The 25,200-nt window shown below is 38.6% G+C and overlaps 2 protein-coding genes and 1 non-coding gene across 9 annotated transcripts in view; 1 reads left to right on the top strand and 2 right to left on the bottom strand.

Annotated features, from left to right (window-relative positions):
* The window catches only part of LOC117303054 (influenza virus NS1A-binding protein-like), a 38,576-nt gene extending 36,694 nt beyond the window's left edge, over nt 1–1,882 (bottom strand). For both annotated transcript variants that reach the window (XM_033787108.1, XM_033787107.1), the window contains exon 1: nt 1,766–1,882. The gene's annotated coding sequence lies outside the window, so the exon portion shown is untranslated. The remainder of the gene's footprint in view (nt 1–1,765) is intronic.
* A 2,752-nt stretch (nt 1,883–4,634) lies between these two features.
* The window catches only part of LOC117303233 (formin-binding protein 1-like), a 42,218-nt gene continuing 21,652 nt past the window's right edge, over nt 4,635–25,200 (top strand). For 5 of the 6 annotated variants that reach the window (XM_033787377.1, XM_033787380.1, XM_033787381.1 and 2 more), the window contains exons 1-3: nt 4,636–4,846; nt 19,492–19,607; nt 24,421–24,471. In XM_033787377.1, coding sequence (XP_033643268.1) covers nt 4,823–4,846; nt 19,492–19,607; nt 24,421–24,471 — 191 coding nt within the window. In that variant the 5' untranslated portion in view covers nt 4,636–4,822. Of the gene's footprint in view, nt 4,847–19,491; nt 19,608–24,420; nt 24,472–25,200 lie in introns of all 6 variants that reach the window. The other variant, XM_033787382.1, reaches the window with a different exon arrangement.
* On the bottom strand, nt 23,041–23,113 carry Trnan-auu. Its single transcript has one exon. It is a non-coding gene; the product is annotated as a tRNA-Asn (tRNA).

The following is a 25,200-nucleotide window of genomic DNA, read 5'->3' on the forward strand; positions in this document are numbered from 1 at the left end:
ATTACCCTTCAGTTCAAAAACTTACAAATTTGTTAACAATTCAGATCTTGTCTGGAAATACCCTGATCAAACATTTGTTCATCACAAGTCCTATCTACATTTCAAACAGAGGACTACACTGACTCCCTCTTCTTTTTAGTTTTTATTTCAGTAATTTTCTTTAATTTTTAAAGAAAAAAACCCTTGTTTTGTTATAATACATGGTTATGCTGAGCAGGCTTTGACAAGCAAGTAGCTGAATAACAACACGACATATGCTCTGTTTTGAACGGTGTCAGGACACTTCGTACCTTTGCCACTTCGTACCCTGGACACTTCGTACCTTTTCAAGGTACGCAGTGACTTTGGACACTTCGTACCTTCTTATAAGACACTTCGTACCTTCTCAAGAGTCACTTCTTACCTTCTCACGAGACACTTCTTACCTTCTCACGAGACACTTCATACCTTCGTACTAATTCGGGATTTCTGCATTATTATGATTATTTTATGCTTTGTGATCGGATGATTATGAAATAAAAGCAAATTAAACAACTGTTACTATTTTGTTGTGACCAAGGAGCCATTTTGACGATTGCGTGATTGTTTGACTGTTTGGCGGAAGATGTTGTCCTTGGCGGTAATTAACTAAATACAAAATATTAATTTCACATTAAAAATGACATTCACATATTCAAACAAAAATTATAATTCATTATGTATTATTAATGTTTATCTCAATGAACATTAAATTATTGAGGAATACACATTTTACCGAAGGTACGAGGTGACGCGGCAGAGTGTACAAAGTGATTTAGCTGATGGTCACTTCGTACCCTGCCCATGGTCGACCAATTTAATTACGGTACGAAGTGTCTCGAAGGTACGAAGTGTCCAGGCACAAAGTGGCAAAGGTAAAAAAGTCTAAGTTTATAAAATTAATAAGAATCTAGCTCTGCTGATCGAAAATGTTTAATAAATCGCAATTCAGAACCGCAATGCATGGAAAGGTTTCCGTATGGCGCCACCACTTTTTCATTCGAAATAAAATAATAATAGTATCTAATTTACCTGATTGATATATCCCTTTTTGTAAAAATGAGTGAAAAAGTGGTGGCGCCATACGGAAAGTTATCCCAATGCATCATGCATGGGTAGACAGATGGGGCATTTGCTACTGTGGTGTATGTTGTCATGCACGACGTGCGCACGCATGGCCTATATCTTTATGTGGGTTCAACAGCGCCCTCTCTTGATATTTTGCTATTTGCGATAATTATGCTGTCTTGATGATCTTATTCTTGCACTTTGCAGACAGAATATGCAACAGAATAATCTGTGCAGATACAATGTCCTTTTTGGATCCTCGGAAACAACATTGATGATTGTGACAAACTGAGATGGGCACACACATGACATACACACAGACAGTGACACTGCAGTGACAGCAGAAGCACCAACAGTGCAACTCGCACAAACACTAGTTAGTGTGTTACTGTCACATCATGTACTAACTACTGTACATGTACTGTATGCCTCGATATAATGTACATTTGTATGTACATCATACATGTACATGTGTCTGAATGTGTGTACAAATACAATGTACATTGTCATTTTGTACCTCTTGCATGCTCTTGCGAAAGACAGCATTTCACATCCTATAAGTATAAAAACACATTATACACAATAATCGGGCCCAATATTCATCCCTTCTTATCAACAAGGAAAATAACAAACACTCTCTGAAATCAGTTGATATTTTAGACAAGAAACTTTCACTTACGGATTGTGGTTTTCTTCCGAGATTTTGTCGGCAGTATCCAACGTGCACACAACTACATCTGTCTGCGTCCATTCATATTCAAACACCGCATCCGCGCGAGATTTCGACGTCGCATTGAAAAATCACACCACATGCGATTCCTATGGCACGGGATAATTTCCCGGCAAATTTATGCGTCATACTTAGTTTGGCCAATAGAAACAGTCTTTAGTATTTGATCGGCTCGACCATTCATGTTAACCGAACTGTGAGTGGACAATATAAATAGAGCATGTACGTCATAAGAGAAAGGGGGCGGAAACGTTTTTCATACACCAACAGAGGGCGCACTTTTAAAAGGCTGCCAAGGGAACCGGAATAGAGCTACTTTGCAGGACAGGTGTCCAAGGCAATTGAAATCTGTCCGCCGGATATTCTGTCCCCCATATTGGTTTTTAACATGGGCTGAGGGATTGTTCAAAAAAAGGCGCCATCAGAAGAAATTTATACACAGTTCGGCGCCGATTTTGGGGACAAAAATCTCCGGGGGACAGAATCTCCCATCAGCAAACCTTCAGCCCAGGCTAGGTAGGGCCCAATATTTCATGCACAAAGCATGCTGCAGGTTGCTTAACACGGAAAACTCTTGCTGACCAAACATAAATGTTGGCACCAGCTAAACCATCGATGGGAATGTGTTAGGCCTACCCCACTACTTTGTCTTAACAAATGAATTTGCTAAGCAGAATTTTTCTGCGTGACAACTTTATGAAATAATATTGGGCCCAGGTTATACCGAATGAGGGGACGGGGGGACAACACGTTATGACACTGTACTGGTGGCCATTTGTTTTGTTGCCAAGCGCTTTTTATTCCAAAGTGGAATGCCTTCTGTGTCTCGCTAGTTATCATAGTACAATTAATTCACTATAAAATAAATGGACTTTTATTATTGTATCAATAAGCAGACTGGTAGTTTGGTTACGCAACATGAGAAATGAAACCTTATCATGAAATGGGAGAAAAACAACACAAACCCATAAAGGAGCACACCAGTAATCATAGAAAAGAAACATTATCTAATGGAAGACGGCCTTATTATCAATTTTTTTTTGTTATTCCTCCATGGTTATAGTAAACATTTCGTTTGCCCTGTCGACTGACTATAAGCTTGAGAGCCATGCCTGGGTGTAAGGACCCCCCCCCCAAACAAACAAAACGTTTGGAAATTATACACACACTAGGTATTTGTGGGTAAGCCTTTTTTTTAGACGATGGGAGATCAACCTGCATATGCATGCGGATGCGGACTCACCAAATCAAATTGAAGGGATAATGTTCCCTGACTGTAAAAAGCTGTCAGAATTCTAAATATTTTGAGTTTTTTTGGGATAAACATTAATTTGCAATGTTTGCTTGATTGGGTTATTAGTGGGCGAATTGGAAGGGACAACTGACAAAATAATAGTAATTGTACAAGGGTTTAGTGCACGGCGCGCATGGCGGTCGTTGAGTGAGTGGGGGCGCTGTTTCTGGGATCGAACATCGAATGAAACAAAAACTTCAAAGGCGGGTGGGTGAGTTTACGGCGGGGTATGCTTTAGACTTGACTCAAGTCCCAATCCCGTGCCATCCCCAGGAAACTACTGTTTTGTGATTTCTCTGCATTCCAAAACCGGGACCCCATTTTGACGGCGAGCGCGCACTGTACTGTGTATGCTACGTGTTGTTTTATAGTAAGTTGGTTTGGGTGTACTATGCTTAGGGACCTCTCACACGAGAATGGGACTTGAATCAAGACTAGGTGTATGCTCATGCCGAAGAAGATAAGTTACGTTTCTGTTTGTGGGCAGGGCGCTTCGGGCTTCTTTTACAAGAACAGCACGGCAAAAACAATTTCCGCAATATCAAAACGCTCAAGAAACTTTGTGGTAAGTTGATACAATAAAATGAACCATAAAACAAAACAGGTCTTTCAGAAAAAAATAAAGAAGCTCCAAAACACTCCCCTCCCTCCCAAATTAATTTGTTTTAACAAACCTTTCAGGCCCGAGAGTAATCTTTCATCAAATGTAAACTTTATAGAATTGTGGCTGGTAAACAGGTCTACCCTCTTCCCCGCCAAAGCAAGATTTGTCCGTTAGCCTATTTATTTTGTTTTGCTTTTCATCTGATGTGTTTTCCCTCTCCAAATTACGGGTTTTGTGTGTTAATCACGAAGAGGCCTATGTGGGAAAATAGTTGAGAGTTAAAGCAAGGTTTCGCTCTTCACATTTTTCTTACACGGGAGAAGCTAATTTTAGCCAAAGCAAAAGAACAAGTTTTTCAACAGATAAACAAAAGTTTACATTATTTTATCATGAGGGGTGGATGGTGGGATGGGCGGGGGGGGGGGCTTAAATGATGACGGCGGGTGGGAATGACAGTTTTGGCTAAAAACATGTCAAATAACAGAATCCTTTGAATAATATTATGATTGGTAAAACTAAGGCACCCTTTTTTGATACAATCTTCAATTGTAACACTGTCACTGACAACTTTGAGTCTTGGCCATGAGTTGAAATATACTCCAGAACTAGCTATTGGTTAAATATTGAAAGGTTTCCGTTTACATATTTCACAACCAGGATAAACCTTCAAAATCATTTTTTATCGAAAATAAAATCAGAAATTCCAAACGCATGATTCGCTTTTCATCCCACGCCCATTCATTGATGATGAATTAAATTGAAAACTCACACTTGTTTCCAGGTGTCTGTAGCATCATTAAAACGCAATCACAAATTAAATGTGGGAACGATACGCCTAGAGTCATTCTTCGCTGGTAACTCTAGTCAGCTTTTGTGTTCATTTTGCTATCAGAGTACCAATGAGCTCCACCACACACGAAATCGGATGGGAGTGTAAAATAATACCAACCAGCGGAAAAGATGCTCGACGAGAAACTGGAAATGTAATGTTGACATATTTTTATGCCGTGAAAAAGACTGATTTTTAGGACACCGATGTAACGCCTATTATTCTGTTGTCAGTTACATGAACGGGAAATATTAGCTGCAGCTTGGACCGTCACAAAAAATGAATTGGGGAGAGGAGTTATGGGTGAGTTTTTTGGATGGATACTGGGCGTGCTGATAAAATTGATCCATGCCACGGCCATTTCACCACACACAGAGCAAAATGACATTTTAATTAGAGTAACTGCCCGATATCCGGACAATACCAGTTCCGGTCTTTAATTTGCAGGATGTGTGCCCATTTCATATTACTCTTATGAGTTTAGAGATATTTTATGTTGATGAAAGCTTCATGTTTTGAAATTTGACGTCTAGTTGTTGTTTTATTAGCATCAAATTCAAATTGAGTGACAGACTTCTGAGACTGAGAGTGAGACTACCTTCCCACTGCTGTGACTGTGTCGATCTGACTGCGTAAGAAGAGCTGTCTAACAAAAATGACATTTATTGACAATCTATGATTGATTCGATTGAAGGATCGACGACAGTCGACATTGTTAACTTTTTATAAACTTAAACTACAGTTAAATTACAGTTAAATAACAGGAATACAGTGTCAGTTAAGTCTGTTTGATTGTTTGTTTGTTAGTTTGTTTGTTTTATTTCCTTTTATACAACAACATTTTAATAATAATATATACTATCAAAAATAATAATAATAGTAAAAATTTATTACTAGCGCCATATCCATCGAAAACAATGCTCCATGGCGCTATTAATACAGAGAAAAATACAACTTACAATGTGATAAACTAAACCTAAGTAATAGACTACATGTAACTAATCCAGTGAGTTATACACATGTTTTATGTTGAGTCAAATATTGAATACATGTACTGTAGGAATGGGCAGGCCTGATACTTCACGGAGGCAACGGAGGCGATTGCCTCCACTGCCCCTTGCCATTGCCTTGGTGCCCTTGAAATGCTCCTGTAGAAGTTTACAATTTCCTCATAGGGTGCCCTTTGCCAAAGAGAAAATGCCTTGGTGCCCTTGCCCTTTCAAAAACGAAGCATACAGCCCTGAATGGGGGTGTCATCCAAGAGAAGGACAGGCCTTAAGCCCGGTTCATACTTCCTGCGAATGCGAATGCGAAGCGAATCTTGATGTCACAAATTCGCAACGAACATTTCGCAGCAGTTGAACTCTGCTCTACTCCCTTGCGAATAATCGCAGCGAGAAAGGAGGGTGTGATGTCAAGTTCACGTCAAATTCGCTTCGCATTCGCAGCAAGTATGAACCGGGCTTGAGTACATTGACAATATATGACTGATCGACAACAGATTGAAAGGGACATGATATGATTAACCTTTTTTCAACCTAAATTAATTATAAGGTTACAACTTACAGTTAATAATCTGGTAAGACACAGTTTGTTCATGAACAGTGGTTCTCTAAAATAAAATGAAGTAATGACAGCTACATAACAAAACACTAAGCAGCTAAATGGTTGAGTATTTTTGTATTAAATAATTTATAGTAAAAACAAAAGAAAGGAAAGATTTCCGCATAAAGAAGTTTATTTGACCTTTTAATGGATTTTGGACTTTATTTCCCTTTCCTTTTTGGACTTTTACATTCCTCTCAGAGGAAATCCCTATACATGTACTTTAATCTTTACATAGTGAATATTTAATTGCGCCGTTGGAACTCTCTCCTGCACACATGCCCATGCCCATGATGCGGAACAAGGGAACTAAAATGGAGTGTAGTGATCAGCATTGTCAATGGATTTTGATAGCAAATAACGCTTCTTAACATTTGTTTAAGAATGAAAATGCTATATTTGGGAGTAGAGAGCACCTTCTTGAACATGGTGTTTAGGAGCTAAGCAACTTATTTTGATATTTTGTATACATTTTTAAATTGGTCTGTACATGAAATACATTTAATGCATGACTTAATGTAGGTCAAGGGTCATAAACATGATTTTTCAGTTGTAGATCCATAAATCATTTTTGATCTTTATATCCTCATAATGCATGCTTTCCACTGTATCTGACACTGAGTCACCCCAACTGTGGTTGCTATGCAATGTTGATTGAACCTTGACCCAAGGAAGACTCCAAGACGCTGATAGATAACTCAAGCCACACCCACAATATTTACATCAATGTCAATCAATATTAGTAATGTTTTACATCCTGAAGTTTCTAATTCTGTGTTTTTTACCTCAAGATAAGAGGAAGTTGTTTAAATCTCTGGAGAGGAAATCAGTTTGGTGTGTCTTAACTGTCTGGAAAATGCGGACTTGGTTTGCTCTTAAAGACACTGGACACCTGTGGTAATTGTCGAAGACCAGTATTCTCACCTGGTGCATCCCAACATTGTATGCATACAATTATCTGTGACAATTTGGGCTCAATTGGTCAGAGAAGTTGCAAGAAAATAACAAAAGAAAAAACACCCTTGCTACATAAATGTGTTTGCTTGCAGATGCCCGACCCTTCAGGCCTGAATGCTTTCATCAAGATTGAACATTTAAGTAAGAATTACTTCTTGCTAAAAAACTACGTTACTTCAGAGGGAGCCGTTTCTCACAAGTTTGTTTATACTTTCAGCAGCTCCCTGCTGCTCTTAACCAAGTAATTGTTATGCTTGAGTAGTTATTTAATGCTTGAGTAGTTACCAATAGTGTCCAGTGCCTTTAAACTCTGTCTGATTTGTCTAGCCAGAGGGCAGTAATTTTAACTTTTGGGTGTTTCACTCAGGACTGGTCAAGTCCAGCAATCTTCTGCTTTTCATTTGAACATAGAGTAAGCTGTCCTTACTCTATGATTTGAATAATAAAACCTCATGTGTATTAAAAGAAATCATAGGGGATTAAAGTGGGCGGGGCATATCTATCTGTGTGCATAATTAATTTCCCATCCCCCCATACAAACAACCACCATGCTTATCTACACTATGTTAAAGGTATGTTATCATTAACAAGGTAGTAATCTTGTTTGTAGTGAACAGTGTTAGGGGCTGGTAAGGGGTCGTTTACAATATCACAAGCGAATAAACCGTACATTTTTTCAATACCCCCTCACCCCTAACACTAAAAGTGTTCAAAACAAAATGTATTTTGAATGTGAAAATGTTGATAATTGTGAATGGTCCCTAATTCATGCACTTATAAAAGAAAGTTCAGTGGAGTGTATTTTTATCTAATCACGAAGACTCCTAATTGGCGATTTCCACCGCTTCATGGTAACGCTCCTCATAAGGGTCTACTGGTGAACCCTCACTTTTTTTAGTCAGTCTATAGAGACTACATTGTGGGTGTGTTGAGTCTTGTGATTTGCCGGTCAGACGTCCCACAGTCTACACCTTAAGTATTGTAAAGTCTTCGCTGTCGCCGTAAGATTTTGTGGAATAAAGCAGAGTTTCGCTGGATTAACAGGACAATTAAACAGTTGCTAAAGTGAACACTTGGCATTTGTCTATACATTCGCTTTTCCTGGAAAAGGTTCTCCAAAGTTAGAAAAAGTTAGTAAAACTCAACGCTTGTCTGTTAGTTCGCCTTTCCTGGAAAAGATTCTCCCAAGTTGTAATAAGTTAGTAACTCAACGTTTGTCTGTACTCTGTAAGTTCGCTTTTCCTGGATAAGAGTATCGAAAGTTGGAAAAAGTTAGTAATACTCGAGGTTTGTTTGGACGTTTCCACTTTACCGGATAAGATTTTCCGTTGTTGGATAATGTCGAATCAGGAAGAGAAACCTGAGACGTCAATCGTGGATGAAGGAGCCGAAGACGATCCATCACCACCGCCTGAAGTTATCGAAGAAACTCCAGTGAAAACTCCTAGTATCCTACTTGATCCATCACCACCGCCTGAAGTTATCGAAGAAACTCCAGTGGAAACGCCAGTGAAAACTCCTAGTAGACCGAGACTTCCGAAGCCAAGGCTTCCTCGGCCGATAACCATCGGGCGGAAACCGCCCAAAAATGAAACCACTGATTTTAAATTTGAGGTATGTTTCTGCATGGATTGGTGAAGATGCTCTGTTTGTGGTATCGAGTAAAACCCAACAAAATGTCAATAAAACTCTACAACTTGTTTTAAATTTGTCAAAGGAACCATCACTTTTATACAGGGAACCATCACTTTGATATTTGTATCTCCTACTTTCATTTTCGCTATCATTCAATAAGCCATATTGTTAGCCAGAGGGGTGTCTGGGTGCCTTGTGGACACCCTGTTGTACCTTTCATTTACTTCAGTGTAAATGTAATGTGAGTGGAAAAGTAGGACACTCAGTTTTTTTTAACTTACACTAAAGCAAAGTTGGACACCCTACCCTAATTACAGTGAAAGATTGCTCTAATGTAAACCTGTACTTGTTGGTTGTGAGTTTTCAGGGGTCGTAATTACCACTAGCCCGCTAGCCCGGGACTACCAGATTTACAGCCGGGCTAACTCGTTTTTCCAGTTTGATAGCCCGACGGGCTAGTGGAAAAAAATAATGCAAAAATCATCATTACAAACAATAAAGAGCTGTGCTATGGTGTATTGTGAAGTTTGAGCCGTGACACGAGACATACATAATGTGTCTTTCGGGCTACCAAAATCTCATCAGGGCTACTATAAATTCTTGGTTACTAGCCCTGCTGACTACCATGAAAATACACTTAATTACGACCCCAGGTTTTGATAAATCTCACGCCTAGCTGGTCTCTGAATGTGGCATCTCTGCATTCTACACAATGGTAGTTGTACAACATTCTACGTATAGACGATGTGACCTCTGACGTCACACGAAAACCATAACATGATTCGCGCGCATACCGCCGGGCAAAACCTTTTGTTTTTTGCAGCCAGCTAGAAAGTGTACGCAATCTTACTATGACTACGCAACTCAGTGCCCGGCCAAACATGACGTAATAGTGTATTGTCAAAAGAGGGCGGTTTGAATGCAAACATAGGTCACATCGTCTATACATTGTACAATCTAAAAACCTATACAATTGTACAGTCCGTTTTATGTTCTGCACACATACTAAATTCATGATATGTTTGAAACTCAATGCGAAACAGTAGTTTCAATGTGGAATACAAAACTTATCTTAGAGGAAGAAAGACAATTAATAATTAGTCATTTCCTCTTATTGTGGTTTCATGTCTTGTTAAGAGAAACCAACGTTCTTCAAGTACGCGTACACATATCAGTGTTTAATTGATTATAGCACACGGAAGTTCCCAATGAATCTCTGTGTTTTTTTCAAGGATGTTTATAAAATTTATGCTAGGATAACTGAGGTTAACAAAATCTGAGAAAGTTTGTTTATGTCAGTTCAACCTCATTTACAGATGTTTATAAGCTTGTTCGGCATTTTGTGTTCTTTCCCAGACTGCCTTGGTCGATCCTAACCCCTGGAAGTGTTACTTTGAAAGATCTATAAATATTTGGATATGTTAATTAGTCCTGTGGTTGATCTATTCTGTGTTACAGACTACGCAGATCATGCTGTTAAGAGACCCATCAAATCTGTTCCAATTTGTTCCTTCTCATTTTTTTTTTTATCTTGAAAGAGATAGGTCTTACTGTACATAATGCAGTTTAGGGTTACCATGCAATAACGCGATTCATTTGAACACGGGGCATGCTACATGTATACGGTCCCGGAGAGCATCCTACAAGCATTGAAAGGTCAGGCCTGGGCCCAATTTCATGGCTCTGCTTACCGCCGAATTCTGTGCTTACGATCACGATTCCCCGCTTACATGCAAGCGCCAAATTTCTGCGCTAGCCTTGTAAGCGTAGAATGCCTTGTAACGTGGAGTACGCACGCGCAGAAGTCAAAATTTCGCTGCTAACCCGTGAAATACGCTTGCCGTAAGCACAGAATTTCCTGCTTCTGGTATCGCCGATTCCGTGCTTATGGTAAGCAGAGCCATGAAATTGGGCCCTGATTCTGCACGGAGGCAACAAAGGCGATTGCCTCCATGTCCCCTGGTCATTGCCTAGGTGCCCTTGAAATGCTCCAGTAGAAATTCACAATTTCCTCATAGAGTGCCCTTTACCAAAGAGAAAATGCCTTGGTGCCCTTTTAAAAATGAAGCACACAAGCCTGAAAGGTTTTAAGAAGAGTGCGGACAGAGCGATCACTGTTAGTGAGCCAAGCAGCGTTGGTTTTCAGTACATCCATACCATGGGTTAGTGACGAGAGGTATTGATACGGTGCACTACCCATGGTAAAGTAATCTATATTTTAACTTTGTCTACACTGATTGCAAATAATGTGGTCGTTATGTTGGTTTTAAGGGGAAATTGTCCACGCTTTTAGGAAGGAAGTTTGGTGGGCGGTTTTTACCCAGCGGTTGTTTGCTGCGGTCAAATTGTCCAACCACATTATAGGGAAAAGGAAAAAAGATGGCTATAGACACCACAAACAATCAAATCACAATAAATAGTGTGATTTGATTTGAGGGATACTACAAACAAATTTTCAAAACGCAGATCCCTAATAATTGGTGGAACCCACCTCACGTGACCTCCTTTGTCTTGCCATGTACATGTATGTATAGACTGCTTTCAATTCTTAAAAATGAACATTGGGTAGACCCGTCCAGTATGGATAACTATTGGACGCTTTGTAGCGTTGTTTCCAAATTTATCGTTTCCTGCATGCCAATTTTCAAAAAGAATCAAGGTACACAAATACGCACTTTTAATGTATAGTGTCACGGGGGACAAGTTTGGTGCGATATTGTCCACATTATTCAGAAGTTTTGATAATAGAATTTTCAGAGTGTGCAGTAGACTAATTTTTATTGTGGGCAAAATTTCAAATGGCAAGGATCTAGTGTGAGTACATTTATACACACGTACATACGTGGAAGTGTCGTGGCCGAGCGGTTAAGAGCACCGAATTCAAACTCTGGTGTTTCTGATCAGCAGAGTGTGGGTTCGAATCCCCAGCCGTGACACTGTGTTCTTGAGCAAGACACTTAACCATTGCTTCGTCCTTCGGATGGGACATAAAGCCATTGGTCCCATGTGTTGTGTAACGCATGTAAAAGAACCCAGTGCACTTATCAAAAAGAGAAGGGGTTCGCCCCGGTGTTCCTGGTTGTGGCTGCTTAATGCGCCGTAGCACCTTGTAAACCCTTATAAGGTGCTAAATAATTGGGTCTCAGAATTCATCACTGCAATAACCTATCTTTCTGAAAGTTTGTATATACTCAGCGCCTTGAGTACCTTGTTTGGTAGATACGTGCGCTATATAAGACTTCGATATTATTATTATTATTATTATAAAACAATGTTGAATATTTTGTACATTGCATTCCTACACTCGATTTTATGTAAACATTTAGTAAAGTCTGGCTTTTTACATGTAGTTCGGCTTCACCTTGGAAAATTAACTTTATAAACAAAAGCTTTCACACTGAAACAGAGCAATTATAATTTTTTTTAATTACCAATACTGTATTGTACCTTTAAATAAATTATGATTTGTACATGCAGCAAACATGTAGGCATATTGCCATGCAATGCAATACGTGTTTAGTGACACTCATTACAGGTTCGTACGGTACGACTCATTACTTACATGTTAATACGGTACGACGACTGACTTTTCTGCACAGTGTTTTACGTAATTATGTATTACATGTAATATTAATGTTTATAAATAGATGTAAGCTTTTAAACTGAACAAACTGTTGTTTTTATCGTCATTACCAATCCCGTATCTGGATTCATACCTAATAAATTATGATTTGTATCACGGCAAACAATAAGTACTTAAATGCCTTTTCCCATGCAGTGCAGTACATGTTTAATCTCCCACTCAGAATCATGCACTGCGACTCATCACCCACAGGTTCATATGGTGCGACTGAGACTGACTTTCCTGTGTTTCTACGTAGTGCTTGTAGTGTGACCATTATTATCGCACACGATGCGTCACCCATCAATTACCGGACAGGAATGCCGTAACTGAGGGACTACCTCAAAATATTGACGTAGTATCAGCTTGTGGCTGAAGACTAGTCATGCTACATACAATTTATAATGTACCGGTAACTCATACATAAGAAGGTACTTGGCTTTTTAATCAAGGGCTAGTTTCTAGTAGGGAAGATCTTGAGGCAAGGTTTGAGCCAAACTTTTCGGAAAGAGTGTCCAAATTGTTCACTAACAATTTTATTTCTGTGTTGTTTATTCATGAAAATAATTAGATATATGTGATGTTTAATCAATAATAATCTCGTATTGTTCGTATTTTTATATTCAGGGAGGGGGCAGTTTCCTACAATACCAAAGCTAGATACTACATGTGCGTATGCGTTTTTGTAAAAAGATCGATGTTACAGTTTTTATGCCGTTTCCATTCAGTACAAAAGTGGTTTTAGTATTCCACTAACTTTACATACTATTACATTGCACAGTTTCTGTTCCGTTATGATATATAAAAACTCATTTCATTTAGGGAGTCATTCAAAACTATAAAGATAAGTTGAATTCTGGCTGGTTGGGTTAAAGAAATAAACATAAATTTTGTTTCAGTTTAGGTTAAAGAAAAAAAACATACAAATTATTTTCTTTATGGGAAAAAACAAATCTGGGTCACAAATAGTAGGGGACAAAACTTAACAATTGCAATGCATTGATAAATGTAATTCAGAATGGCTTTAATCTTCTGAGTACAATGTACCGTAACGGTACTTTTTTGCCCCTTACAAATTAAGCCCCTTTCACACGAGAGCAATTAAGCAAGTGTCCCTTGTTAAATTTGTCGTAAAATTTTACAAAATGTACCTCGTGTAAAAAGGACGAAAATTTGTGTAAAAAACAAGCAAGGGACCCCCTATTGAATTGCTGTCTTGCGCATAGGGCTATGGACCCATTTCACCTGACGTCATCATTTGAAAAAGCCTTGAATGCGCCATACTGGTGGGCAATTTCACTGTGCGTTTTCATATATAACTCTATGCATTGAGTATGCTGGGCGTTATGCAGTGAAGTGGTCGTTTTAGGCCGCGCGGCGTTAATACACGTGACTCTCACTGCCCACCAACATGGTGACCGTGGCATCAGTCGCCGCGTGTGACACGCGTGCAAGGGGTCAATAAGTCTGCAACAAGTCCGATATGCCTTAAAAATTCAGTGCTGGCATACACTCACAATCTCCATCAGAGAATCTGAATCTGAATGGTATTATGCAAGTTCAAGAAGTGTATCAAATTGTTTGTATACCCAATCTAATGCGCACTGCTTTCTTGATTTAGTGACGCTATGTATTGATGCCTTACAATATGTACAACCATGTATGTAGGCTACAAAACACCTAAATAGCATCATATGAACCAACCTATTCATTCATTATTTATTGTAGTATACACAAAGTGAGCATACATGTACTGTATAAATAAGGTGTACAGACCATTTGCCATGTCCTTGGTAGTTGGTACAGGTTTTGAGTAATTCCTGTGCTGTAGGTCATGCGTATTTAAACAATACCTGTGCGTTAGGTTAACTTCATGGTGAAAACCAGGATATCCTTTTTCAACACTCAGTGGATGTTTCTTGTATTCAGGTCACTTCCACAAGTGGAAGTCTGTGCATGCTGTACGTGCAAGCTTATGTTTTATATGCTATCAGAGCGACCCTTTAAACAGTTTCACATACATGTAACCAGCACACAATTTCATGACTCAACTTCATAAAGCCTGTAACCACTAAAGCTTGCAAAAAGAACAGAAAAATCTTGTTCATGAACCAGAAACAGGTCACCAGCCAAAATTCCACAAGGTCGCGACTGGTGCCCCGCGCTTACCAAAACAGCGCTTACGGAAGCAGGGAATTCTGCGCTTACGTCAAGCCTATTTCACCGGTTAGCAGGGAATTTTGGCGTGTGCCCGTGTGTATTTCATGTTACGAGGCATTCTAAGCTCACAAGGCTAGCGCAGAATTTTGGCGCTTGCCGTGCAAGCGGAGAGTGATGATCGCGCTGTAAGCGCAGGATTCTGCCTTAAGCAGAGCCATGAAGTTGGGCCCTGGTCACAAGCATGCAAGAAAAGAGACTGGACTGTAGTTTCAACAGGCAGATAAATGTAACTACACGTTTTCATGAAAGAAACAAGACATTTACATTATATGCAAGTGCAATGCAGATCATGTTCTCAATTTACTTTCCTTGTGGTTTTCTTCACACCATTGATACCAATGCATTGAATGTTACAGCATATGTTCAGTTCTGCCAACAAGATTTGTGATAATGTGTACTATCCTTCCAGTTCCTTGTTAAATTATGCCAAAACAGTAAGTCTTTTACCCGACAAGCAATATTGTTGCCAAGAAAAAGTGTCAATGATGCCAACAAATTCTTTGTCATTTGTTCCTCATAATACATACATGTATGACATTTTCTTGCACGGGCCGGATTTCATAACTGTCTGTAAGCACAGTGAAATCTTGCATAAGAGAAGCTGTTCACCAGCCAACATTGCATAAAGTTTACACTGCTGCAACTGGTGCCCTACCCCATTTATGCTTAGATTTGCTATTTTCTGCTTAACAGCTTTATGAAATTGGGTCCAAACCTCCAGTTGCTTAAAGGTGTCTTCATCCCCCTAAAACTTACTGGAATGTGTTTGTATTCAACCTGAAATTGGGATTTGTGGACATCAAATAATTTAAATTGTCATAAATCTGAGGTTTTCCTCATTATAAATGTAGGCATAATATTATAAGTGAGAACATTTTGATTCGCAAAAACCTCCAACATCGTCAGTGTACGTAGAAAAAACAATCTCCGTCTTCTTTTGAGTTCTTAAAGGAACACGTTGCCTTGGATCTGTCGAGTTGGTCTTTGAAAAGCGTTCTGTAACCGTTTGCTATATAATGGATATGGGTAGAAAGATGTTGTATAAGTAGAATACAATGATCCACACAAACATGCGGTTTTACCTCATCAACTAACACGGTCGGCCATTTATGGGAGTCAAATTTTTTACTCCCATAAATGGCCGATTGTGTTAGTTTGCGACGTAAAAGATAAACCATGCAATTTTGAGCGATACTTGTGTGGATCATTATATTCTACTTTAAAACATCTTTCTAACCATATATGCATTTCACAACAAACGGTTTCCAGCGCTTTTTGTAGACCAACTCGTCCGATCCAAGGCAACATGTTCCTTTAAATTACGCCATTGTGTTAAATCCAAGTTCATTATTCCTGACACACAATGTTGTGTGATTTAATACTGTGGTCTGAGTGGGTTCACTCCTTAGAGCTCTATGGTACACTAGCTCATCCTAATGTATGCCTGCTAGTGATTCATTCCATAGGCCCTACGGACAGTCTTTGTTTTCATGCATGCTTTGGAGTAACGGAGTGATGAAGACATGGGAGTACATGGAGCTCATTCAGACTCGCAACAGTGTACATGAATGTACCGTAGATGTATTGTCGTCTGTGTTCGAAAATTTACACTGTAGCATTTTTTTGTATACATGTAATGACAGGGTTGTATGCTTCAATTTTTTAAAAGGCAAGGGTATGACTATGAGGAAATTGTAAATTTCTACTGGAGCATTTCAAGGGCACCAAGGCATTGAGCAGGGGTCACGGAGGTAATTGCCTTCGTTGTCTCCGTGAAGTAACTATCAGGCCTCGGCTCAAATTTTGGTGGAAAATCCACAAGACGGTCGGACTTGTAGCTCAGAATCTTTACTGGACCAGGATTGTAGTTAGATGACCAGAGTCAAAATGAGAAGAGACTAGAATCAAAATGAGAACACAGTTTTATCGTCTAAACTGTTTCATTTGGACAAAACACAAAGAAAAGCTTTTCCTCTTCTGTTATGAGTTACACAATGTATACTCAGCAGTCTGGAACGATATTTGTGAGACTCAAACTCAACATTTGATCCTCACTTTTGAGACAAAGATGTTGAAGTGGAAAAAACCCCAACCCCAAGACCACCAGACTTGTCCTGTCTTGAGTTTACTGGCCTCGACACTGAGATCACTGGCTCGGGCCTCGGGCCGCTGCATTATGTACCCTTTTGTTTGCCCTCTGTCTCCCCCTGAATGTCAATCCTGAAAGGGGGACTTGGAGTATGCTAAAGAGCATGGTCACGAACTCCATCGATTGGTCTGTTGCCTCGTTGCTTCTTGAGAGAAATTCCTCCCTGATATTTGCAGGAGCTCTGTATTTTTTTAAGTTATTTATATTTATTTCATTTCTCGGGTGGATACAAAGTACAATAATGCACATTAATAAGTTTTAAAAATATTTTAAAATACAGCAATGAGCAATTTAAATACCAGAAGGAAAAAGAAACAGCTGCAGCCCGAAGGATTGCCTGAAAGAAACACAGTTCTTGTCTAGAGGCTCCCCTCTCTGCAGCTGATCTTCAAGAGAAATTCCTCCCTAATATTTGCAGCTGTACTATTCACTTTCCCATTTCCTTCCTCAAGTCCGAGTAGATAAACAGGTTTTTGTTACAAGTAGCAGTCAGCGGTATTTAAAAATATTTTGCCATACAAGGGTTCCATTGTGTGTAAACAAACATCTATTGAATCGGTGAACGATTTCTGTAGAAAAATGCCGGCACAAAAATTATCAGTTGCTTCTCAAAAATCACAAATTTGATACCCAATATTAGCATTCAATGTGCACAAAACAAGTTCAATATAAATATTTTGCTTTGCAAAAATTGTAGACAAGATCATTTCCTGTAAATTGTGTATTAAATTTTTAAAAGTGGGAAAATTGGATTAATTCTGTTGTAGTTTGAGATAAAATCAGTCATTATTTGTTATTAGTAATTTCTGGTGATGAAATGAAAGATGTCTCATAAGTGAACTTAATCACTGTTTCTCGCAACTTTCTCAAGATTGAGGAAACCCATATAAGGGTGCCTGCTATGTGAACCAGAAACGTACATTTGTACAGTAGACATGTTAGATGAGCAGGGCTGTATGCTTCGCTTTTGAAAGGGCAAGGGCACCAAGGCATTTTCTTCTTGGTATAGGCCACCCTATGATGAAATTGCAAATTTGTACTGGAGCATTTCAAGGGGCATCAAGGCAATGACCAGGGGACACGGAGGCAATCGCCTTCGTTGCCCCCTTGAAGTATCAGGCCTGGATGGGTCTCTGTCCACACGTACAAACAATGTTCAGTACATTTGATGTGTGACAGTAAATGTCAAAAATGTGAATAACGATATCAAGACATATTTCGAGTACACATGTACGTCTGTCAACGTGTACTGTTGAGTGAACATTATTTACAACCCGCATACTTGGGTTTAACTCAAAGAACTCTAGAACTAAAAGAAGTTTGTCCATTTACAGTGATTAATTGCGCTTCACAACCAGAATTAATAAATGAAATGAAATTATTGATAATGGAAGTCGGTTCGTCTCCTTGAAGACAAACATTCCCAGTGCGATTCTGAGAATTGGAAGTTGAGTGTTTCGCTGATGTCTTTAATCATTCACTGTCAATTCTTTATCTTGAACTTGTAGAAGTAGACATCTGTGTACCAATCACACATCACTGGCAGTGCTGGTAAATCCACATAAATTTTTCTGATTTGTGCAAGAATGTCACCGCAGTGTTATTTATGGACAGTTTTACGATGACATTTTACTTGACCCTTTGATCGTGAGAATTTTGTCTGCATGTTTGGTGCAGCCATTGGAATATTATAATTTACAGCTGACTATATTTTGTGCAGATTTCTTGCTGTCTAAAATGCTTAAAGGCACGGTATTTCTTTGGTAATTTTTTGTCAAAGACCAGTTTCCTCACTTGGTGTAACACAACAAACTGTATGCATAACATAACAAGCCTGTGAAAACTTGGGCTCAATTGGTCATCAAAAGTGCAAGAACATAAGGCCGAGTTAAAAAAGAAACATGTTTAGCGTCCAGGTTTCTCAAAAAAAAAGGAAGGAGGAGGGGCTTTTTATTTTTTATTTTTTATTTCAGGATGGCCGCCATTCTTTTTAAAATGTCAAATATCCATTGTTTTTTCTACTGCTCAAACACACAATACATAAATGAAACATTTTGGTCAAGACATTCAGACAAGACATTCAGATTGTTTTAGCTTAGATCGTTTAAAATAACCCTTTTTTCATAATAAATACAAAAATCATAAAAAAAAAAAAAACAATGTGCGTAAAAAAATGAAATACAAAATAAAATAAAAAAGGAGGCGGCCTCTAAAAAGGAAGCGGGCGGGGACGCTAAACATGTTTCTTTTTTTACTCGGCCTAATGAAGGAAAACACACCTTTGTTGCATAGAATTTTTTGCTTTCAGATGTCTGAGTAAGCCTTTATGCCTGAAGCTTTCTCAGACTCAAATTTGCTGGTGAAAATTACCTTTTTTCTCTGAAATTTACTACAAAGGGGTAAATTTCCCCGTAAAATTCTAGCCCTAGCAGCTCTACCCAGCAAATAAACATTTGCAATTTTACAGGAACAAATTACTGTAATTTGTACACTTTTTTATATACACATAAAAAAGAATAGCTTGGCCTACATTTTGTCCTAAAGAGCAAGGGTAGACTTGCGCTATGATGTAGGGCACCAGCAGTGAAATGCTAAATGCATTATACACATGTTACGTCTAGTGCCTGGCCTCTTGTTTTTTTCATAAATTACGTCTGGCACATAAATTTGCACACATTGCACAAGATAATGTACCAGTGGTGTTGATGAGATTGTCCAAATATTTTGTTGATAAAATTTTTTCTGTATTTTTCTTTTTAGGACCAGTACAGTCAGCTGGAAAAACACACTGAAAAGGGAATAGATTTTCTTGATAAGTACTGCCATTTTGTGAAAGAACGACAGCAGATTGAGCTTCAGTATGCAACATCATTGAAGTAAGTAGCGTTAACAATAACCTGCGCAAGGCTCTGGAACTCACTTCTTGCTTGGCTGTCGTTGTCGCCAAATCAGTACAGTCCTTCAAAGGTTGTGTTGATAGTATACTACATGCCCCCTGCTCAAAACTCATGAATTCGTGCTGTAGTTCATTTATACTGTCGCTGACACACCCACGCGGGTGTATTACGCAAGATATAGACCTTATGCACAATGCGCAGTGCACATACACGCGTGTCAAAATATGCACAAAAGGAATGGACTCCCCAAAAAGGCAGAAATGGTAGACGCGCATTGTTCGGATGTTTGGCACCGACCACTGCGGGCAGAACCCTGATGTTTCACTACATGTGTATTAAATGTATGCATGTTTGGATAATACTACATTAGTTCTTTTATGCATTTCCTAAATGAAATTCATCCACAGTCGCATTTCTCATGAATACTGTACAAGGAAATAGACTATTTTTTTTAAATGACATACAAAACCACAGTCAATATTCACCTAAATACAAACGGAATGTTGGATTAAGATTCGGAGGTTGCATCTGGTAGTCTGAGGCGCGCACCCATATCAAAATGTAGCGAAAATCTACACCAGCCTTTAATTAGGTTAGTGGAAGATAAAACGGTAACCCTAATAATATCCCTTCTTAGTTACACATATATAAAAAAATGCACGGTACCCTTGCATATTTATTTAGTAACAGGATATAGCGGAAGTGCAGCTGTTTGGGGCAATCAAATGAACATAAAATGTGCATACAATTACTATGTTACACCTACAGTGTGTGGTTAAAGGCACTGGACACTATTGGTAATTACTCAAAATTATTTTTAGCATAAAACCTTACTTGGTAACGAGCAATGGAGAGAGCTGTTGATAGTATAAAACATTGTGAGCTCAATCGGTTGTGAGATAATAATGAAAACAAAAAAAATACCCTTGTCACACGAAGTTGTGTGCTTTCAGACACGTAATTTTCGAGAAAGAAGACAATTTCACGAATTTGATTTCAAGAACTCAGATTTAGAATTTGAGGTCTCGAAATCAAGCAGCTTGGTTTCGAAAACTCAAATTCTAAATCTGAGGTCTTGAAATCAAATTCGTGGAAATTTTCTTCGTTCTCGAAAACTACGTTACTTCAGAGGGAGCCGTTTCTCACAATGTTTTATACTATCAACAGGTCTCCATTACTCGTTACCAAGTTTGTTTTTATGCTAATAATTATTTTGAGTAATTACCAGTAGTGTCCACTGCCTTTAAATTGTCTTGGATTATTCATCATCAGATTTCCATTTATAAATGAATCATTTCAGTATACATGTACTTGGATTTCCATTTGTGCAGTCTTTTTCTCTAATTCGGGGACCTAGTGCTTTGGTTTTATTTCTATATTACGATAAGCCTCATTGGGCATGTTGGGTCATACAGTTTGCACTCTTTTGTTTCCCACGAAAAACTGTTGTGCATATAATTAAATTGGCTGGTAACATATGGTCAGTATATTGCACTGACTGACACACTGGTGTATTGTTTTAATCTGAGCGAAATTACGTGCACATCTGATTGGAGCTGTTGTCTTTACTATAAAAATACAATCATAGTTTGTGATCAATAATAAAACCCTTGAGTTGAAATCCTGCTGATTTAAGGGTGTATGCGTTTGGTTATGACTATGAAAATCAATGTAAAAAAAAAAAAAATACTGCCGTTAGTTTTGGTTGACCATTTTAAAGCCATTGGACACTTTCGGTAAACAGTATTGTCCAAGTCCCACACTTCGTGATCACAACTTATATATAAAATAACAAACCTGTGAAAATTTAGGCTCAACCGGTCATCGGAGTCGGGAGAAAATAACGGGAAACCCACCCTTGGTTTCCGAACGTTTCGCCGTGTCATGACATGTGTTTTATAAATAAATCCGTAATTCTCGCTATCGAGAATTGATATTGTTTCAATGTTTTCTCAAAAAGTAAAGCATTTCATGGAATAAACTTTCAAGAGAAGTCTTTCACCATTACCTTCTTTAAACCCTGTAAATTGTTTGTAAATCTGTGAACTTTTATTTATTTTTTCTGTACCGAAAGTGTCCAATGGCTTTAACAATTAGTAAAGAAACAGCTGATTGGTATTGTACATTAAGTCGGTGTCGGTAGGCGACAGACCCTTTGACAATGAATCAGTACAAATGGAAAGATGACGGACAAAATTTTGATCCTGTAATGTACATGAAGGCCTCGTCCTGCATTTACCAGACTCGGGGAAATGTTGAAAAAGGGGGCCACAATTACCCCCAGTCTCCCCTGAATGATAAACTTGATCCTGTGAACGATAAACTTGATCCTTGTTCGTGTCGGTACGTGACAGAACCTTTGACAATGAATCAGTACAAATGGAAAGGTGACGGACAGAATTTTGAACCTGCGATGTATCATGAAGACTGTAGACCTTCATTTACCAGACTCAGTAAAGTGCACATCATTCTTTGATTAGCTAAGAATCGATCCCGCTGCAAAGTTCAGCCCGCTGTGGGTTATTAGGAATATGATCTCAGTGTGGATCCACATGCGTGAAGATGATAGAAATTGCCTCAACATGCAGCATGTACAATGTCCATAACATGTTCATGTAGATCAGTGGCTAGGGCCATAAATAACAAAAAAACATGTTTAGCATCCCTCCCCTCTTCCCTTTTAGTGGCCGCCTCCCTCCTTTTTTTTTCCAAAAATAAAAATCAAAAATCAAAAAATACATTTTAACAATCTCAGACATTGCTAACACACATCGGTGTAACACATGGCTAAAAACCAAAATTTAATACACTTTATCCATGATGCAAATTTCCATCTATTCGATCTCAGACACATTAAATAGATTTTGGAAAAATAGCACATGCGGTTGTCTTTTAAAAAAAAAGACACTGGCCACTAGCCAAAAAAAAAAAGGGCTGTCCTTCCTTTTTTTTAAAAAGGCAGGACACTAAACATGTTTTTGTTTAAAGTTGGCCTAATGACAGATCTTCCTCCATGGGTTGGTACAGCAATGGTACAGCCATGTACGTGTGTCGTACTTGTACATGTACATCCTTGCTTTATGGTACAACAGACATTAAAGGGAATAAAAGAGTGAGGACAAGGTCTTATCTGGCCATTAAAATACCAGCAGGTTTGTGGGACCAAGACGAAGGTGAGGGTCCTTATAACTTTATGGCCTTTTGTAGGTTTTAAATGGCCTGTCTTACAAACAAGACTGAGTGACTACATTGTACTCTTGTATTCCTATTCTCATTCAGTTTAAATCGATTCCCAACTGAACTCAGAATACAAACCTTGTGAATACATGAATAATCCTAACCTTGAAGTGGCCGTCCGGCATCATGATGTTAGGCGAATACATCTCTTAAAGATATAATTTGAACAAAGAATTGACTAGAGTGGGATTCCAACCAACGATCTCCGGATTAATGTGCCGGCGCTCTACCAACTGAGCTATCTAGCCCTATGTTGGCGTGGTCCCTGTTTTGTCAATATCTTTGTTCGGGGTGCCAGTCAAAATTTACCCAGTCAGTTTCCCGTGTGGTTTATATTGATAAAAATATGTAATAAGAAAACAAATTTTCATGTCACTGTGCATGTAGGCCTACATTACATGTACTAAGCATGTCGACTGAGTTTTGCCCACTGAGCTTTTCCATGTAGCATGCATATACTAAATATTTGTTCTGAAAATGTAGTTATTATTTTAGCAGTGAGAAGTTATTTCCTGATTCTATATTGTGGCAAATTATTACTGACATGTTTTGATAGTGGGCTACTGTGTCAAAAAAGAAAGTAAAACTGAAAGAGTTGAAAGAAAGAAAGAGTGAAAGTTACTTTCCTTAAAAGCATCGTCTTCCATGTACTTTAAAGACACTGGACACCTTTGGTAATTGTCAAAGATCAGTCTTCTCACTTGGTGTATCTCAACATATACATAGTATGCACATAATAACAAACCTGTGAAAATTTGAACTCAATTGGTCGTTGAAGTTCCCAGATAATAATGAGAGAAAAAACACCCTTGTCACACGAAGTTGTGTGCTTGCAGATGCTTTATTTCGTGACCTAAAATTCTAATTCTGAGGTCTCAAAATCAAATTCAAATGTTTTAATGGAAAATTACTTCTTTCTCAAAAACTACAATTCTTCAGAGGAAGCTGTTTCTCACAGTGTTTTACATTATTACACCCTTACAAATATTCTGCCTTTTCATTGGTTTAGAGCACATCACATGATACATGTATGTCTTAGTTTTACTACATGTATACGGCGGCCGTGTGATAGTGCATCATTTGCCGTGTGATAGTGCATCGTTTGCCATGTGATAGTTTGACGACTATCACATTGCGTGCAGTACCAAGACGTCTTTTTACCCACCTCAAACCCAATCCGTTGTGCATCTGTGTATCTGAAACGGCCAACGAACGTTACGTGTACGAAGATGATAAATAGTCTGTTGGGGTGTTATAAAACAAATATTGACTGCTTTAACTCGTGCTATGGTTAAAACTCCGAAATTAGAACGCTCTGGGGATCACCTCGGGAGTCGTAGTTTAACCGTAGCACTCGAAGCAGTCAATATTTGTTTACTATCAACATCTCTCCATTGCTTGTCACTGCTAACAATTGTTTTGAGTAATTCCCAAAAATGTCCAGTGCCTTTTAAGGCCTGTATCTTTTTCTCTTTTTTAGCAGGCATATTTTCTGTTCTGCCGTTTACACATTTCTCTAAATGTTCATTTCTGTTTTTGGTTCTTTTTATTCCAGGAGGCTTATCAAGAGCTCTCAACCAAAGGAGAAGAAAAATGACGATGTCCCGTAAGAAACTAAATACATATTTACTTCATCTGTTTGTTTGTTTGTTTGTTTGTTTGTTTAGATGGTCTTCCCGTCAAGGGAACTCGGCAAGCCCCCACAAGGGGATATAAACACCAAGCTGGCAACAGCCAGTCTCTCTCATATTGGTTTTACATCTATGATTATAAATTGCCACAAATCAAGAAATTGTGATTGAGTAACTAGAGTACAATATTTATTCTAGTCATTGTGTGGGTTGTCTGTTTTTGTTTGTTTATTTAGATGATCTTCCCATCAAGGGAACTCTGCAAACTCCCACAAGGGGATATAAACACAGAGAAAGCAACAGCCAATCTCTCCCATAAGCATTGGTTTAACGTCTATGATTATGAATTACACAAATCGAGAGAAGTTGTGATTCAGTAGCTAGAAGACAGAACCTATTCTAGTCATTTTGAAATCAGCGGTTAGCTTGGTAGGATTCACACCCACAACCTTGTGATTACAAGTTCAGCGGTCTAACCACTGGACCACGGCCGAGCAGTTAAGGAAACCGGACTCAAGCTCTGGTGTTTTTGATCAGCAGAGTTTGGGTTCGAGTCCCAGTCATGACACTTGTATCCTTGAGCAAAATGCGTAAAGGCAGTGGACACTATTGGTAATTGTCAAAGACTAGCCTTCACAGTTGGTGTACATGTATCTCAACATATGCATAAAATAACCAACCTGTGAAAATTTGAGCTCAATCGG

Source organism: Asterias rubens, chromosome 19 (assembly GCF_902459465.1).
Source record: "Asterias rubens chromosome 19, eAstRub1.3, whole genome shotgun sequence".
NCBI lineage: Eukaryota > Metazoa > Echinodermata > Asteroidea > Forcipulatida > Asteriidae > Asterias > Asterias rubens.